At 34.8% G+C, this 16,936-nt stretch overlaps 1 protein-coding gene across 1 annotated transcript; it reads right to left on the reverse strand.

Annotated features, from left to right (window-relative positions):
* Positions 1-1,625: 1,625 nt before the first annotated feature.
* Positions 1,626-14,173, reverse strand: LOC141816914 (protein RRC1). Its single transcript, XM_074704635.1, has 14 exons — positions 13,673-14,173; positions 12,718-12,855; positions 11,375-11,494; positions 11,126-11,291; positions 10,656-10,768; positions 10,491-10,553; positions 8,603-8,824; positions 6,147-6,205; positions 5,929-6,013; positions 5,630-5,767; positions 5,327-5,551; positions 3,561-4,336; positions 3,287-3,465; positions 1,626-2,369 (listed from the first exon to the last, which is right to left on the reverse strand). The coding sequence occupies exons 1-14, from the start codon at positions 13,826-13,828 to the stop codon at positions 2,116-2,118; spliced, it is 2,694 nt and encodes an 897-aa protein (XP_074560736.1). The 5' UTR covers positions 13,829-14,173; the 3' UTR covers positions 1,626-2,115.
* Between the last annotated feature and the right edge of the window lie 2,763 nt (positions 14,174-16,936).

Consider the following 16,936-nt stretch of genomic DNA (forward strand, 5'->3'; position numbering starts at 1 on the left):
GTTCATAATTCTAATATTTAGATGGAACATGATGTTTTACGGTGATGGGTCAATCGTGGAAATTGATTGTCAATGATCTCAACGTGAACACTTCTTAAAGTATTCCTAATGATCGATAACAGATTTTTATGGGACCTGATCAATTACTTTTAGAATTAATCGAATCAAGAATTGAAAATATGAATTAAAAAAAATCATTCACCAACTCGTTGAATACTTGTGCAATGGACGATGACAAATTAGTGTATAATTATTTAATTTAATATTTTTAAGATTTATTTATTATTATTGTTGATCTAAATGTTAAATTTAAATTTTGGTGAGAAATACTCAAAAATGATTTTAAATTTAATAGAGTAAAAAATAAAATATATAAAATTTTATTTTAGAAATATTAAATGTAATAAAATAATGATTAAGATAGAAGATAACGAATGGTCTCTAATAAAAAACTTAAGTATTTAAAATTATTTTTATAAAAAGATTGAGAAATTGAGATGTTGAGAGGAATATTTTGCATACAAGTAACATAATTGAAAAAAAACATAACGTATTCTTTATAATCATAAAATACTTCTAAAATTTAAACAAAAATTCTATAAAATGATAATTAAATATATTATATTATATGAAGGTGAATGTTAAGTTATAATTAGAACACACGAATAAAAGATGAGATTTGTAGATATAAAAATGTCAAAATAAATATACGAACGTACAAAGATGAATAAAATAAAAAATAAAAATATTTAAAAAATCAGAATTATATCGAAAAACTCTAAGATACGACGATACATACATATATTTAAAGATTTAATTAATAATGATATAATAAAATAAAATTTATTTAAATATATATAATAATATAATAAAAGATATCCATATAATCACTCGATTATATATTATTATTATTTAAGCATTTTGTACTAACATCTTCACATGCTCCTCGTTTGTCTTGGTCTTCTTGTTTAAACCAGTCAAGGAATGAACAAACACGACGCAAGGACCACGTTGTGGAGCCATACACAGAAGTTTCTTGAAGTTTTTAAAATTAATCGAATCAGAAGAACTACATACGTTATTTTTCAATGCAATTTCTGTTATCTGTTAAAGGCTCAATCCTGTTATATTATTGTCTTATCATATTTTACAAATTAGTTTTATTAGGTAAAGAATAACTGTTTTTGAATAATAGTCACTGAAATGAAATCTCACATATGGGAGGATTAACAAATGACTAGTTTGGTATCTCAATCTAAGCTAGCTCTTCAAACTCGGTCGATTCGCCCAACCGGTCTAGTCTAGCTGCCCTTCTAACACACGGACTCGCCCAATTCATCTGACCCGATCGGCCAAGCACAAAGCTGAGCCAGACAACCATTCTTGGTAAGCAAAGAACAAAAATTTTGATGCCTTCAGCCTAACCCACTGAGAAGAACTGATGTGAACTTTTCAAATAAGGATAGTGTTTCAAATGCGCTAACCTACCAGAGTAATACTTCAACTCGATCGAAGAAATAGGTTTATACTTCGACAAGATCGTCAAATCCTCTGCAAACATAGCAAGAATGAACTAGTGCAAATGAACAACATTAAACTGGGATGCCAACTTGCAATTTTACAGAGAAGTCACTTCAACGGATCAAAGACATTATATTTAGCATGATTGATAAAGAGCACAATAAGGTCAAATGGAGAACACTTAATCGTTTTCGTAGAGACAGATCGAACGCAATCAGTACTGGTGTTCTTTGTCGAATACGTTTGACAAAGGTCCAGATTGATTGCTTGAAATAACTTCACCAACAGTTGCACATGGCACAAATTTAGCTACATCCTATCCATTCTCGACATACAAATATGTTATTCCAGTAAAGGTTTAAAGTCGAAAACTTACAGGTAATGACGGGAGTGATCCTCCTAGAATCTCTAATATCGATCCAGCTAATGTTCGAAGAAACCAAAAAGCCTGCTCCACCTCCTGTGCCCCAACATATCTGCATACCTGGAACATAAGTTTCAACAAACAATTTTTTTTCTCTCTTTCCGTCACAATATTGCAAGTGAGAAGAGAACAATCAGTCATCCGGAAGTCAACTGCTGCATGAGAGCCAATCACTTATCGTTTCTCCTCCGATCTTTCTCCCTCTCCCTCGTCTTATCACGGTTGTGATCATCCCTCTCTCTACTTCCGTTCTTCTCACGTGGACCTTCTCTCCCAATCTCACTTCCATATGACCTGTCTTTTTCGCGATGCCTTTCTCGGGTTCGATCTTTCCTTTCGGGGCTGATACTCCGGCTGCGACGTCGTTTCCTACTTGAATCATGGACATCATCCAATTTCTCCCTCCTTTCAGAGGATCTCCTTTCTGCAGAAAGAAAAGTTTGACAGTTACTAGTGTACACTTCTAGAAAGGCTAGCCGAGCTAGACAAGGTAAAACTGTCTGTAAAAGTTGCAGAACTATTAGATGTACAATACCCTTCAGGAAAATTTTAGTGTTCCTGTAAAAGTTTGATGCTACTCTCAATTTGGCTAAATCACTAGTGATCTTCTCAAAAGGGCAGCCCGGTGCAGATCCCGCCATGCGGGGTCCGGGGAAAGGATCCATTGTACACAGTCGTACCTTGCCTTTGGCAAGAGTTTATCCCTTTACTCTCAAAATCACTAAAATTGAAAATTCTTGGTTAAACTGAGAGATTGGTATTCTCAATTTTTTCCCCCACCAATTAGAGACATGCAGGCATTTTGATTTGAAAATGCACAAAGAGGTGAAGGGTTAATCAGAGATGATGGAACATTAGTCAAAGGAACTTTTGGTAGTCGAATAAAGAATTTACCTTTTAATAACTGAATAAATATTTAAAATTAAATGGATTTCTAGATAAATAATCTAGCACTAAAATATATCTACTGTTACATGTTGGTTACAAGGGATCACACTACAACATTAACAAAGATCAATAGTGTAAACTAGAAAAAAAAGGGTATACTGTTAGCAAAAAAAAAAAAGAAAAAGACAGTTGCTCTCTCCAATGTACACTGAACAAAGGGACAAATTAAGTTTAGGGTAAAATTTACAATTCAAAAAGAAAAAAAAAACAAATAAATGGGACGAACAATGGAATTTTGTTATCACTTCTGTCCAGGAAAATGATGTAGAAATTAATGGTCCTATTAACCACTCACCAGCATAAGTTCATATCAAACTAAAGAGCTTAATAGTTTACAGAAAACTTTCACAAAGATATGATCTAGAAGAAAATACAATTTCTTAACCAGCTTACCTGATGAATTTTTCTTGCTTCCTTGATCATCTGTAGTATCAGATAAACCAAATTCGAATTCAAGTTGTCTACGATAAACTGCTACCTTCCTATCTATTTCTTCAGCACTACGGAGGCCTCGTTCCTCAAGAGATTCACGGTACTCCACAACTGCAACTTCTAAACGTCGCAATTTCTGTCTGCAAGAAGAAAAAGAAAGGATGCTATTATCATTAGCAATAACATTAATTAATGATTTTAAGATCATTTTTTCTTAACAGAAGCATATACAGACCTCTTCTCTTCATTCAAAGAATTGTCAGGGAGAATATGGACTGCCTTGTCTGTGTCCACTTCAGCACCAGACTTGCGAAAATCCCCAGCATTCTCACTCCCAGATGAATAGCCTAAACCCAAATCAGGAGAACTCTTGTCCTCATCGCTACCCCCATCTTCTCGATTCCACTTGGAAGCTAGAACAGGATCAGATTTTGCTTTATGGTCCAGAGCTACTGCTGACTCAGTTGAACCAGAGCCTCTGTCGTGTCGTGTAGCCACTTCCCTAGCAAACGGAAGGATCGTGGGGCTCGTTTCTCTATCACTATTAGTTTCTCTTGATCCAACATTAACATTCCAACTACTTTCATCTCGTATGTTTCTGTAGAACTGGTTTTGCCCATACTTTGTATGATCATCTTGTTCTAACCCCCTCTCTCTTTCGGCCTCTTCTAAATTCAGCAATCTTGCAACCATCATCTCTCTTCCTCCACATAGAGATAAACCATTATGTCTGCAACGCCTCTCGAGCTCAGGAAGAGGAAGTCCCATTAGCTCTTTCATTGCTGCTCCCTTCCCCACAGCCAAGGCAGCATCCTGGTTAGACTTACCTCCCTCGTATCCTTCTTCATGATTACCTTGGTTTTCAATCTCTGGTGCATCGCCACATATAGAGTGAAATGGAAAAACACCTGAATTCCCAGAACGAAGAAAAGTTGCTCTCAATCCATTCAAATACGCATCGGAAAAGAGAAACCAATCAGCCCATACTTGAAGAACCTTCAGAACTCGTTCCTGTTCAGTAAGAGAAAAATGCATAACAATGCAAATAAAAGTTAAGAGCATAAGTCAGATGACAAATTATATAGGCATGTATCCAACCCACATCATCAACAATAACTCGTATGAATCCCAACTACATGGATTCTGCTGTATGGATATTGTTCCTTCATTGAACTTGATGCAAAGCTATATCTATTATTTAGTGATGTTCAATTCTCTTAGGTCACCCTTTTTTACGTTAACTGGGTTTGCTTTGATCTCCCTTAGGCCCATACAAGTTCAACTCTAATCAATTTATTAAGCCTAACTATAGAATCTATTAACTGTTGAACAGGTTTGTACCATTTTAAACTATTTTCTCTCATTTACATCAGAGCTTACACCTAATTTTTTAAGGATATTAGTATCTGTGATTGGGGAAAAGCCCAATCAAGACCTTGTTGTTCACAAACACCCAAGCATAATCCTCCATTTTAAAATTCTATAATATAGCTCCAACACAAAAAATGCCTAAAACGCTTCCAGACCAAGGTTCTAACTGAAAATTTGGTGTACATGATTTCCATACAAAAATGTTTTGGTTCATGTACAAGAATTTTTTTATCCACACATTTTTCTTGTGTGTAGAATTGGAATTTATCTTTTTCATGGGTCCTTAATAATGAGCTTTTCAAAAACGAGGCCTTGTTGAATAAATTCACATAATAGTATCTGTATGAGCTTTTTCCCTTTGATTTTTTTTTTTCATTTCTAGTAAATCCACACGTCATTTTAGCATTCTAACCCCTTTGTTACATAATTTTTTTTGTTTTTATTAACTGCCCAGGACTTGATCCATAGAGTATGCTGAATCCTACCACATATGCTAAATTATTCGCACCTGTGACACCATGCATAGAAACTAATGTCACATAGGCATCCACGGGCAACTAAAACATCATGATAAGCAGATGTAAACCCACATTATAAATATATTGCTTTGATTAAAATAAATATTATCACCTTCAAAGCTTCAGCAGTGATTCTTCCAGTAATGCTGCGATATAAGTCATTAAAGCTCTCCATTATATCAGGAAGGGTAGCTTCAAACTTTGTACGATATGCAGAAGCATTCTTAATTGGAGCACTGCTGTTATGGAGAATATCAGACACCAGCATAAGCCTTGCAACTTTTGTTGGTACAGGTGTTTCTTTTAAAGTCAATGATTCTGTGAGAACTTCAACTACCTGTGCTTATATACAATATGTTAATAATTTGGTGCTTTTGATTGCTTATTAAGACATGTATTAGAGAGGATATGTTACCTCTCCAGCAGCATCAGCATTATCCAATGCAAATCCCATAGCTTCTCTAATCTGACTTCTCTCTAAGGTCAAGGCCCGCAGCATATCTTCAAACTCATCTCTTTGAGGATCAGTCAATGCCCGCTCCAAATCGACTCGCTATAAAAAAAAAAAAAAATATATATTTATATATATTTCATAGTCCTCACAACATTAATTAAAGGAACACCTAATGAAGCTATCTTCAAACTATGCTACATAGGACTGAAAAAAAAAATGGAAATTGATTCTATTCCCTTCAAACAAAAAATCTCACTTACCCTGCTTCTTCCAGCTGCAAAAGTTGAAGCAGATTCTTTATCATGTTCAGGACTTCGATTAGCTGGCAAAGAAGGGGGAACCCATCTATGGTAAACAAGCAGCAGTTTGTTATGATAGAATGCTAATCCAGACAACTTGGAAAAAGTTATGAAACTACCTAGAACTCAAAAGTAATATGTAATAGAAATTTGCAAAACAAAGCTCCTCATATGCTCACCTCCCACTGCCAGTAATCATGATAAATGGTTCTGTTCGCCACCGCTGAAGAGTGTCACCCTGCAGTTCCGTAATAGTGGATTGCATTAGACAGAAGTCAATAGGACCCATTTTTATTCATGGGTTTGAGACAGTAGGCTCAGGTTTTACGGCTTTCACATATCTAAACAATCTTTTCCAGATAATTACTATCCACTTACAAAAGATATTCCACTAATATTGCTTAATATTCACTATCAACATTAACAACAATTTCATATTGTACTACTTTATTTGAAAATGATATTTATAACAATAAGTTTACAAAGGTTGAATAAATGATAGAAGAGGGACTTTCTTTATCAAGTTGAAGATATTAGAAGCCTTAGAAGTTGGAACCACATAAATTTATACAGAATGGGAACAAGATAGCACTTCCCCGAATAATTTATTAGTAATTTTGATTAGGTTACTTCCTCCCAAAGCATAAGACTGTAGGATAGAGCCTAATCTAAACACTCTATACCAAGTATAGCCCAACCCCAAAACATAGAGCAACTTAACTTAGGGTATATTTCTTTAAATTATTTTACACTGGCCAACTTTAGTATCATTTTTGGATTAGGATAGCACTTACCTCTGAAGTTGAAATTATTGGGATATGAACCAATCTATACTTTATCATTCAGGAAAAAAAAATATGAATCCACTTTCATATGAAAACAAATTGGGGAAAGTGAATATGTTAAGGAAATGAAAAGAATTCCATAGGTTGAGGGGTTTTTTTAGCAAATCTAATTGAGGATTTGAGACTAATCAACGAGAACACCACCCAGATAGAAGACTAGTGCAATAATACGTTTCCAAATGATTCCATATGCCAAATAGTATATTCTAAGGTCTCAGCATGTTTCAGTAATAGTATCAAGCCAGAATGATACATTAAAGTATTGACTAGTCTGGTGTACCCTGAGATACTTCAGTGTTACCAACAGTATTGCTTGACACAGAGGAAATGGAGGATAAGAGGAAGGAAAAGATTAAGCTGAGAGCAGAGGGAAAAGAAGAAGAGGCGCAGCAAGGGCACTTGGTAGGATAAGAATCATTTATATATGTTATGTGTGTGTGGGTATGGTATTATCAATGCCCATTATCAAAAACATTTTCAGATTAATAATAAAATATTGTTAAAATTTTATAAACAATATTTACCAAATTAATAATACTGGATTATATTAATTAATTTGCATGTTATAGCTATTTTTAAATTATTTATATTAACTAAAAATATTTATTAATAAAATTAATAAATAAAACAATGGTCATTAATAAACTCATATATACTAACATAGAATTACTAAGATTATTAAAAGTCCTGAATAAAATAAGATTATTGATTATATTAATGTTATAGGGTTTAGTTGGATTCCCAACTACATCCAAATCAATTTTATCTGAAGGAAGTTGGGTTGCAATCCCTGCTGATCAAGAAAGGATTTTTGTCTTCTCACTTGATGAATAGTTACTCAGAAGGAGAGAAAGAGGTGGCTCAAGCGAGTGGCAGATTGGGAGTGATAGCAAGGATAAGAGCAAGCTGCAGTGAAGATGAGCAATTTAAACTTGGATTCAAGCAAACCACGATGACTTTCTATCATGTGTATTTACTAGAATTCAAGCTAGGACTTGATAAAAGTATGGTAGATTGGCTGGGTTTTCTAAAAGTAGATCGTCTGAACATTTCAACAGATTCCATCAATTTTCTAATGATATAAAAAACATTTCTAGTTAATTTCTCTCCGCCTTTAGCCTTTTCTTTTAAACTTCTCTGCTGATCATTGTAAAATGCCCAATTTCACAAGAAAGAATAAGCAGCCTTTGCTAATATGGGTCCAGTCGGTCAATCTGTTTTGGTGAATCATCTGATTTTGATGGCGATGGATGTATGAGTTACTATGAGAGGTAAAAATGCTAGCACATGTGAGCAATTAAGCTTAGCCTTGAAAGGTGATAAAACAAGAAAACATTAAGTTAAACCAAAATGTGTATGTTCAAATATCATTGACATGTTTCATAATTAGACAAATTCAATTAGAAATGGAGAATAAAGGGGTGTTAAAGGGAGATCAAAGTAAACTCTAGTTAACAAAAGTGATCTAATTGATATTCCTTTCCTAGATATATAGCATTAATAGAGCTCAACAACAAACAAAGACATATGTAACCTGAACCAATTAAGCAGTCCGACCCAAATATATTGATTACATTTCATGTAGTGGACTCACACGAAAGCAATTTTACAAATCGATTCTACCAGATTTTGTTAATCAAGTGAAGAGGACTTCAAAGAAAGTTCTGAGCAAGTTACTGTAGGATCTCTTCTTCCACCAAAAACATACACATCCAACTACTATGTCAGGAAAATTTAGCTAAGTAATTTAATCAAAATCTGGGTAGCCAAAATAGTAGGGAAAATTAAACCTGAGCAAAGGAATAAAGTCTCCAGACATAGTATGTGTGTTCCTTTAATCGAAGATCAAAGAGAAAGTCAAAAAGTGCATTTCCACGGCCCCGCTCCATTACAGCTTGTTCAAAAGCACATCCACCATCAAGAACATACAATGCCATTGTGTCAATCACATGACGAAGGTGATCATCCTCAGGAGTCACAACCACAATGTCTGGAATATTTGGGGTAAGAACCTAGAATGAAAAAAATAATAATAAATATAATTAACATGGTTTCTTTCTGAAGGGAAAGCTAATAGTTTTAAGTAAGATAAGCATACTTTGATCCAACAAAAAATGTTGCCAGAAAAATAATATTATCTACTCATGAACTGATAAAACAGACACAGAAGTAAATGGATAAAACAATCTGGAACATGATTAAAAATACATCCAGAGGTTGTGAACCTACAAAATAGTATGTGTAAAATCCTTCAAGAGAAGGGCATTTACCTCCTAGTAAACTACATTTCATCGTTTTCATTTATCTGTGGGTCATTCTCCATCATCAATAGTATATAATTGTACACTTTCACATCCTTTAAGCATTGAATATGTTTCATCAGAAAGGTAACATACAGAGTATAAATGGATATGGATATTTTGTTTTACATAATTTTATTTTTAAAGTAATTTCAAGGCAGATATACATCCCCCACCAACCCTGATCAGTGCTTACCTTCTACTTCTTACATAGTGATCTTGGAACAATTCAGAATACTTGAAAACAACAGTCCTGAGTACTTAAGTTTTTTTTTTTTTTTGACAAGAAGATCATATAGAACCTTCAACTCAAATACATCTATTAGCATTGAGTTAGATGAGGCCAATAAGTCAAATTTTCACACCCATCAGGATCAGAAAATAGACAGAAATAGTGTTGAAATTAACTGCTAGTGCTGTGAAAGGATCGAGGTACTTAAAAACTTCTCAAGGATATATTGGTGAAATTTAACTTCTAGAGATCGTGGTTGTGTCTGCAGGCTGACTTTTATTGGATGAAAATGACAGGAAGATGCATCAGAAGTAATATGAAAATATCAAAGAAAAAAAAATCTCCACAATGTAAAAGTGAAATTTTTCTAGATATTGTGATTGTAACAGTAAGCAGCCTTGTTGCATGAAAATGACAAAGAAGATGCATTAGAAGTTTGGTCAGTTTGTCTTTGGGTCTAGATGCAATTAGAATGGATTGCATAGGAAACAAATTTCTGGTGTGTCCTACAAGAATAAGTAATGTCACAGAGATCAGTCTTGCACAGAGAACAAACCTCACAAAGAGGAAATTTATTAAGCAGAAATGAGATAAAATGAGGAAACTGAATCTTTTTAAAAATCCAACCCCAAAAAACCATGAAATAGATCAAATTACATAAAAAAAGAAACCCAATCAGATTACTCTTCTACCAAAATTACCCTACACTTCTAAACAAACCAATTACCAATTTAAGAATTACCTCAAATAACATAACCTCCTAAACAAGAGAAAGTACCAAACCATTACACATCTAAAACTTAATAAATAAAATAAATTCCTTAATTTGTATGACTGAAGATTTTGAAGACTTTCACAATTTAGTTGTAATTTTTATAAACAGAATAAGGGATTGTTTTTTAAATGGAAAATTTACAGCTTGATTGATCGGTAAGGAACTTTTACGAGCAGGTTTAAAGAGTTCAGCTCAAGTTGGAAATGAAAATCCAAATATAGCTTACTCCAGGAATCAAAATTCAGTTAACTTCTGCATTAACTGCAACATAGTGTTCATAAAGCACTTAAATGACAATGAAAGCAGGATCTGAAACTAAGTTCCTAAAAAAGTGAAATTGTTAGTATAAAGTAATAGGGTAGGTTACCTACCAACTCGGAGCTTTGACTAGTAACTGGTGCGCCATCAGGTCCAGATATTATAACAGTGTTGCCCTGATAATGACATAGTTAATGATCAAGAAAGCTGATTCCAGCACAAGATGCAGCTTCCTAACTGGAAGCATTACATATAAATCTTTAAGAAAGTAAAACAACCTCCTTATTTCTGATAGCCATGTGACCAGGTGGAGGAGCAGGCAATGCCTGTGCTGGAAGAGCTACTGATTTACCCCAGCCAATCTTCAATTCATATTCATAAACCACCACTCCTGAAACAGATAATTAAAAGAAATGTGAAGGCAAACAAGAAAAAATAAGACTTCTACTAATTAAATTTCAGTTTTGTTATGATGAGAATAGGGCATAGATGAGTTCTATTTTAAAAAAAAAAAAATCATGATGCAAAATGTCTCAGTTGTATAAGATACAATACAAAAGACCATTACAAAACTACATTCTCTAATTTAGACTATTTGATATCATATTTTTTAAAAAAATATTAGTGAAAAAGAATTTTTTACAATACATGAAGTTTGCAAGAAAGTTGAGCATCAAAACATGCTGCAGATAAACATGGAAACAGCTAGGAACGAGATTTTATTGTTGATGATTAAAGATAGTAAAACCTTGCATTTCATCTTTGGCAGCTTGTCCATCAGCTCTATTCATGAAAGCAACAAAGCCACAATTTCTCTGCCGTCTCCGTTCTTCTTCTGTTCGTGGCCACATTATTTTCACACTGGCAATGGGTCCAAACCTCCCAAATGTCCTCAAAAGAAAGTTCTCATCCACCTAACATAAGCAGAGTGACACCTCTAAAACTCATGAAAATATATGTAATATTACTATTTGAAGACAGAAAAAAAGATACCAACCTTGGGAGAGAGATTCCCAACATATAAATTTGTTGTTTGTGGATCTCCATCATCAAATGAACCTGGGAACTTGCCGCTAGGATCAAAATCATCTGGCAACTCATCAAAATGGCTAATAGGCTGCAGAAAATAGTCGACCTAATCAAGCATGATCCCCATATACACAACACAATGTAACATGTAATATGAACTATACAAATACATGTCCAATATCCATAATGAATCCTCCACTAGACCAACTCACCCTGTAATTATTGCTTTCTTTATATTAATCTTGACCTACACATGTTTGTGATAAATATAGAGGAAAATAGATTATGCTAGAGTTCTTTTAGCATGAAGCTTGCAATTAACAGTGGAACAGACCCCTTTCCCTTATTACATTCCTTAAAGCAAAGAAGAGAAATTTGGATGCTTTCCTCTGCCTCCATTTTTCATTCCTCCCACTTCGCATCTCGTCGTTGCAAATACAGTGCAGAAGACAATTTATGATTCTATAAATAATTCACAAGAAACACAAGAGAATAATCCTCTAAGATATTTATCAAAATTGAATAAAATGTTTACAAGTAATACTGTTATATATCAAACAACATTATACAATTTGGCAGACACATGTGGGAGTTCCAAAGGATTTATATTTGGCACAAGTCAGAAAGTTAAGAGAAATCGCATCAATAAGCATTGGAATCATTTTCGAATGAGTTTGGTAGGAACTGGATTTGGCTTGTTAGAATTAAGATGAGCAGGTGCCTTCAAACTTGTAGTGACACACCATAATCTTTGGAATTAGGAATAAATGCAGCTTGTAAAACATAGTATCACTTTAACCCATAAATAGAATGCTCTTTGATGTAATTCAAATTGAATAAAGGAGAATAAGACCATCAAGTTATCGGCTTACCTCAACTCTGTATGCCCTTTTCCACACTACTATGTAATGATTACCCATCACTCATTTTGTGGTTCTCTACTCAAACAAACTATCTTCAGGACACTTCTATCTTCTAATTTTCAGTATGCTTCATCTTTCTCTATTATCCTATGTTGTGCTCTTATTTTTCCCTATTCTATCTCCTCCAGCATAGCCTTGCTTCTCTGCTTGACCTATACCTAGATTACTGCTTTCTATAATTACTATTAGCTCATGAAAAAAATGCAAAAAGCTTCTAACTTACAGATGAAAGAAGATATTCATGCAATCACAATTGGTCCAGCAGGAAGCTATAATTTAGAGCAATTCACAGATGTTTTCCCCCAACTTTTTCTCATTTTACCACAAAGAAAAATGCCAGTGTATTCACTTTGCACTTTCTAGAGAAATATTTCTCATAAGTACTTACAACAGTATTATCTGTATGCCGCCCTTCACGCTCTTGATTCCGCTTCTCCCTTAGTTCTTGCTCAAACTTCAGCTCCTCCAAAAACTTATCAATATGACGAGTTTTCCCCTTCTCTTTCTCCCTAGGTTTCTCATCATCCTTCAGAAAATAACAAAGAAGACATCAGAGAAACAATAGGCAAATATCAAAATACAACTTGCAAAAGCTAATAAAGCATTGAAGATTAAAGCAACAACTACTCAGTTTGAGACACTTGGCTCTGGAATGCTAAGTGGAGAGACCAATAATCAAATACTCAATTTGCCACTGTATAAAACCAAAACTGCATGATAACTAATGTCAAAGACTAATTCATAGTGGCATAGAATTAAGATAACACAGAACAAGTTAGTCACATGATTGTCTATCTACTTCAGAAAGGAAAGAAAAAGGAGTAAAGCTAGATTATCAATTTAATTGTCCAGCAAAAGAAAATGAGGAATAAAGTTAACTAAATCAGATCAATTTAGCCTGGAAACTTTAACAATGATGCTATTGCAAGCTAAGCCAATACAAGTATCAAAAATATCTTGTTATCCTTTATTCACCAGCTTTTCTGAAGAACTAAGTCTGCACAAGTCTATCAATAAGTGAAAGTTTGACATCACCATTATGCTAATCCACAAATAAATATATTTGCAATATCTCTCTAAAAACTCTTTTTCTTTGTTCAGAACTCGACACAAGATGGAATCCAATGGACTAAATGGCAAAATCCAACATGTTGATCATTAAAATTTTCAGTATAATCTCTCTAACCACTTGTTTTCAAGATAATAATTGAAAGATATGAAGTTCCTCACAGAAGCTACAATCTTATCAGTAAAACCATGCATTGTAAAAAGTGTCATTAAGAAATGGCAAAAGAATTTGGAGATTCATTGTCCTGAAACTATGTCTGCCAACTCATACTAACCTTTTTCTCAAGTTCTCTTCCATGAGATGGAGGTGGCAGAAAAGATGGCACATACCTGTCAAAGAACAATGACATCAAGAATACATTTGATACACAACTATAGGTCACCTTGTACAATGTGATGACAAGAACGTAGCAATGCCACACAATAAACATACATACAATGCCATCCTTTAAAGTTGTAAATGCTATAGACAATAGATAATCATTAGTTTAGAAAGGTATGTGGCCATGCTCAATTGGTGTCCTATTCATCTGTTTCTGATATGTCATGAAAAGGAAGCAGTTGGAATCAAAGAGAGGGAGACAAAGTGATGATGGATACCTTTTTCTCTTGTATCTTCTGACATAACCTTTCCCTTTGCCCAAAGAGAAGGGCCTTATGCTTTTATATTTCTATAAACCTAACTTATTTTTGAATCTTAATGGCCACCCATTTGGTGGTCTAGCTGTTGGGTACATCTATTTCCAAAGCATCAAAGCCGCTTCCCACCATACAGCTTCGCACATGTCCTAAGATGCATGGTCTCAAGACAGCCAGTGAAAATCTCTTGATTGCTAGATGCACTTCATCTCCCATCCATCAAAATGTGTCCGCCACATAAATGGCAGGCTGTTATCATGCGTAGCAGGAACATGCAAGTGACACTAAATGGGTTGCTTCAAAGGCGCATGCGAAAGTTGAAAACACCATTTAGATGCCAAGATGCTGTTCCCAAAGAATTAAATTATCCTACCTCAAAACCCACTTAAGATCCTATCAGTAGGATGAGGGCAACCAAGACTCAATTGGATAAGTCACCTACTGTATGTCCAAGGTGGTCCAGTACAACCATATCCGTCTGTCATCCTAGACTTGATGCAAATAGGGTTATGACAATGTGAATGCAATTAAAGGTCAATGAATGATACTAAATGAAGACATCAAAGGGTTGAGATGCAATAGCTAAATGTATTGATTTGAATGCATTATTTGATAATTTTAATTAATCCCGCCATGCGGGGTCCGGGGAAAGGATCCATTGAAACCAGATTGAAACCAAACTGGATGATTTAATCAGTACAGAAGCTTGACCTACCCTTATTTCCACACAACTAAGGGGCAACAGCTCTGGATCCATTGAAACCAGATTGAAACCAAACTGGATGATTTGATTCAGTACAGAAGCTTGACCTACCCTTATTTCCACACAACTAAGGGGCAACAGCTCTGGCCATTCTTCCTCTTTTGTACATTTTTTACTCTATCTCTCTCTGTCTTCCCCACTTCCTCATCTAGTCTTAGTTTCTTAAGCAGATTCAGCATTCAGCAATTCGTCTCAGGTTAGTTTTAACTATCTTCTGTTTGCTGATTACTTTGGTATACATGTTTCAGATGGTTCCACCAAGCTAATGTCTAGTATGCATGAACATAATTTAGAAGTAGACAACTCTACCTATAACACTGGTGAGTATTTGTGCTTATGACAGCTACTTTTTTGAGTCCATTGTTGATTGTGAACCATACCATCTAGGATAAAATTTGATCTAATATATGTTGAATGTCCAGGTGTACCATTGTTAAATTCTCATAATCCATGACTAAATACTAAATAATTATACATTTTATTGGCCAGCCCACTTATTTGTAGGTTTCTATTTTATATGTTACTGCTGAAAAGAAAATTTCCATCAAGTCTAAGTGGTTGGCATCTTTTGGTCTTGTAAGCAGTGAGAGCTTTGTGGAATGGAACTGTATGGAAATATTTTATTAGAAATGAACTTGTCAATTAAATCCTGTTGATGGGTAGATTATTTCCCTTTTGAGTAATAAAGAAATTTATGAATTACAAATTTTGAAACTGATTTTCCAAAATTAATTGTAATGATGATCTTCCCACTATTTGACAGTAAGGAAACTTCATTTCTACTTGCCCTTTTTCACTGTCTTAAACCATACTGTGGAGTTGACAGTATTTTATCATGCTAGAGTTGATAATTCAGCCTAATATTGGGTATATATCATCAAGTGTCATGCTGAGTCTTTGTAATTCTCAACTTGGAACCAAAGCAGATCGAATCCTTAGAAAAGGATTTTTTGTTGTTCAATCCCTCAAGGGGAGTTCATGGGTTTGGTGTGCCAGTATGTCCTCGCCTTTTCTTTGTCGTATCTTTTCCTCTCCATGAATTTTTCTTTTTGCAACTTCTCTCAACCAATTCATGGCTCTAAATCCCTCCACGCATTTTCCCACCTTACTGTTGCATTATCACAGGACTCCTTATCACTTAACTTGCTATCTATTGCAAGTTTCGTATAACCTTACATACCACAACGTCCTGCACCTCCTCGTGGTGCTCCTATTCTATCCTCAAAAGCCACCATTATCCACCATGCCTCCTTATATCAACATCTACCACTTCCAACCTCCTGGCTATTTTTGCTACTCATTGCCTTCCTCAAATCCCACAAAAATACTTCATTTTCCCAAGTTCTAGTCCCTTGTCCTTCCCCTCTTTAGTCTTTGACACGCTGCTCATGGGCTGACTTTGAAAGCTAGGGGTTCACCCTTACACGCCTTCCAAAAAAAAATTTAGGTTGCTCATCAGTAATAATATCCTAACATCATATGAACATTCAAAATTTTAAGGTAACAAGTCATGGAAATGGTTGCAATATTTCATCTTTTCCCCTATTAGTATGCTAGGCAGCTAGTGTAGAATTTCACAACTTCTATGACTATCCTTGGAACTTAATATGGTTTCTTTTTGGTAAAGACTTGGATTATGCATCTGTGGCAGTGATGTATTACAAGGCTCTTGCCATTTTTCTCTAGTGAACTTTGTTGACCTTGTAAGCAAAGGACACCCTACTTGCTATGAAGTTTCTAATTCCATTCGTCTTTGAATGTCGTGAACCATTTCTGAATCCTAATTGGTCAGCATACATACATTCCTTATTTTTAACTTTGATCCGTTGTAAATGTTGATGTATTCTGACTTGCGACAGGTATGGAAAATACTGGAAGATGTACTGCAACAAGGTGCGATATAGGGTCCTACCCGGGATCTATTAGGTATTTCTGCTTGGATGGATCAACATGGTTAAATTCTCAGCTCATGCACGCTGAGGCAACTCAGATAATAAAAACGGTATCTGCGCAGACGAATTTATGTAACAAGATGTGCTGCTCCCAGTGAGTCATCCCTGTACTATATGTAACATGCTGAAATGTAAGCCTCGGCAAGCCAACTTTAATGGGGGATGGGGCAATAGACGATTCTTTA

Source organism: Curcuma longa, unplaced genomic scaffold (genome assembly GCF_044706935.1).
Source record: "Curcuma longa cultivar G26 ecotype Majalengka, Jawa Barat unplaced genomic scaffold, ITB_CL_G26_1.1 contig_18626, whole genome shotgun sequence".
NCBI lineage: Eukaryota > Viridiplantae > Streptophyta > Magnoliopsida > Zingiberales > Zingiberaceae > Curcuma > Curcuma longa.

Coding starts and splice junctions, on each gene's coding strand:
- LOC141816914 (XM_074704635.1), bottom strand. CDS start 13,828: ATGTTTATTGTGTGGCATTGCTACGTTCTTGTCATCACATTGTACAAG. Junction 11,495..12,717: donor GGCATACAGATAATACTGTT/GTAAGTACTTAT, acceptor TATTTTCTGCAG/CCTATTAGCCATTTTGATGA. Junction 10,769..11,125: donor TGCCAAAGATGAAATGCAAG/GTTTTACTATCT, acceptor TATCTGTTTCAG/GAGTGGTGGTTTATGAATAT.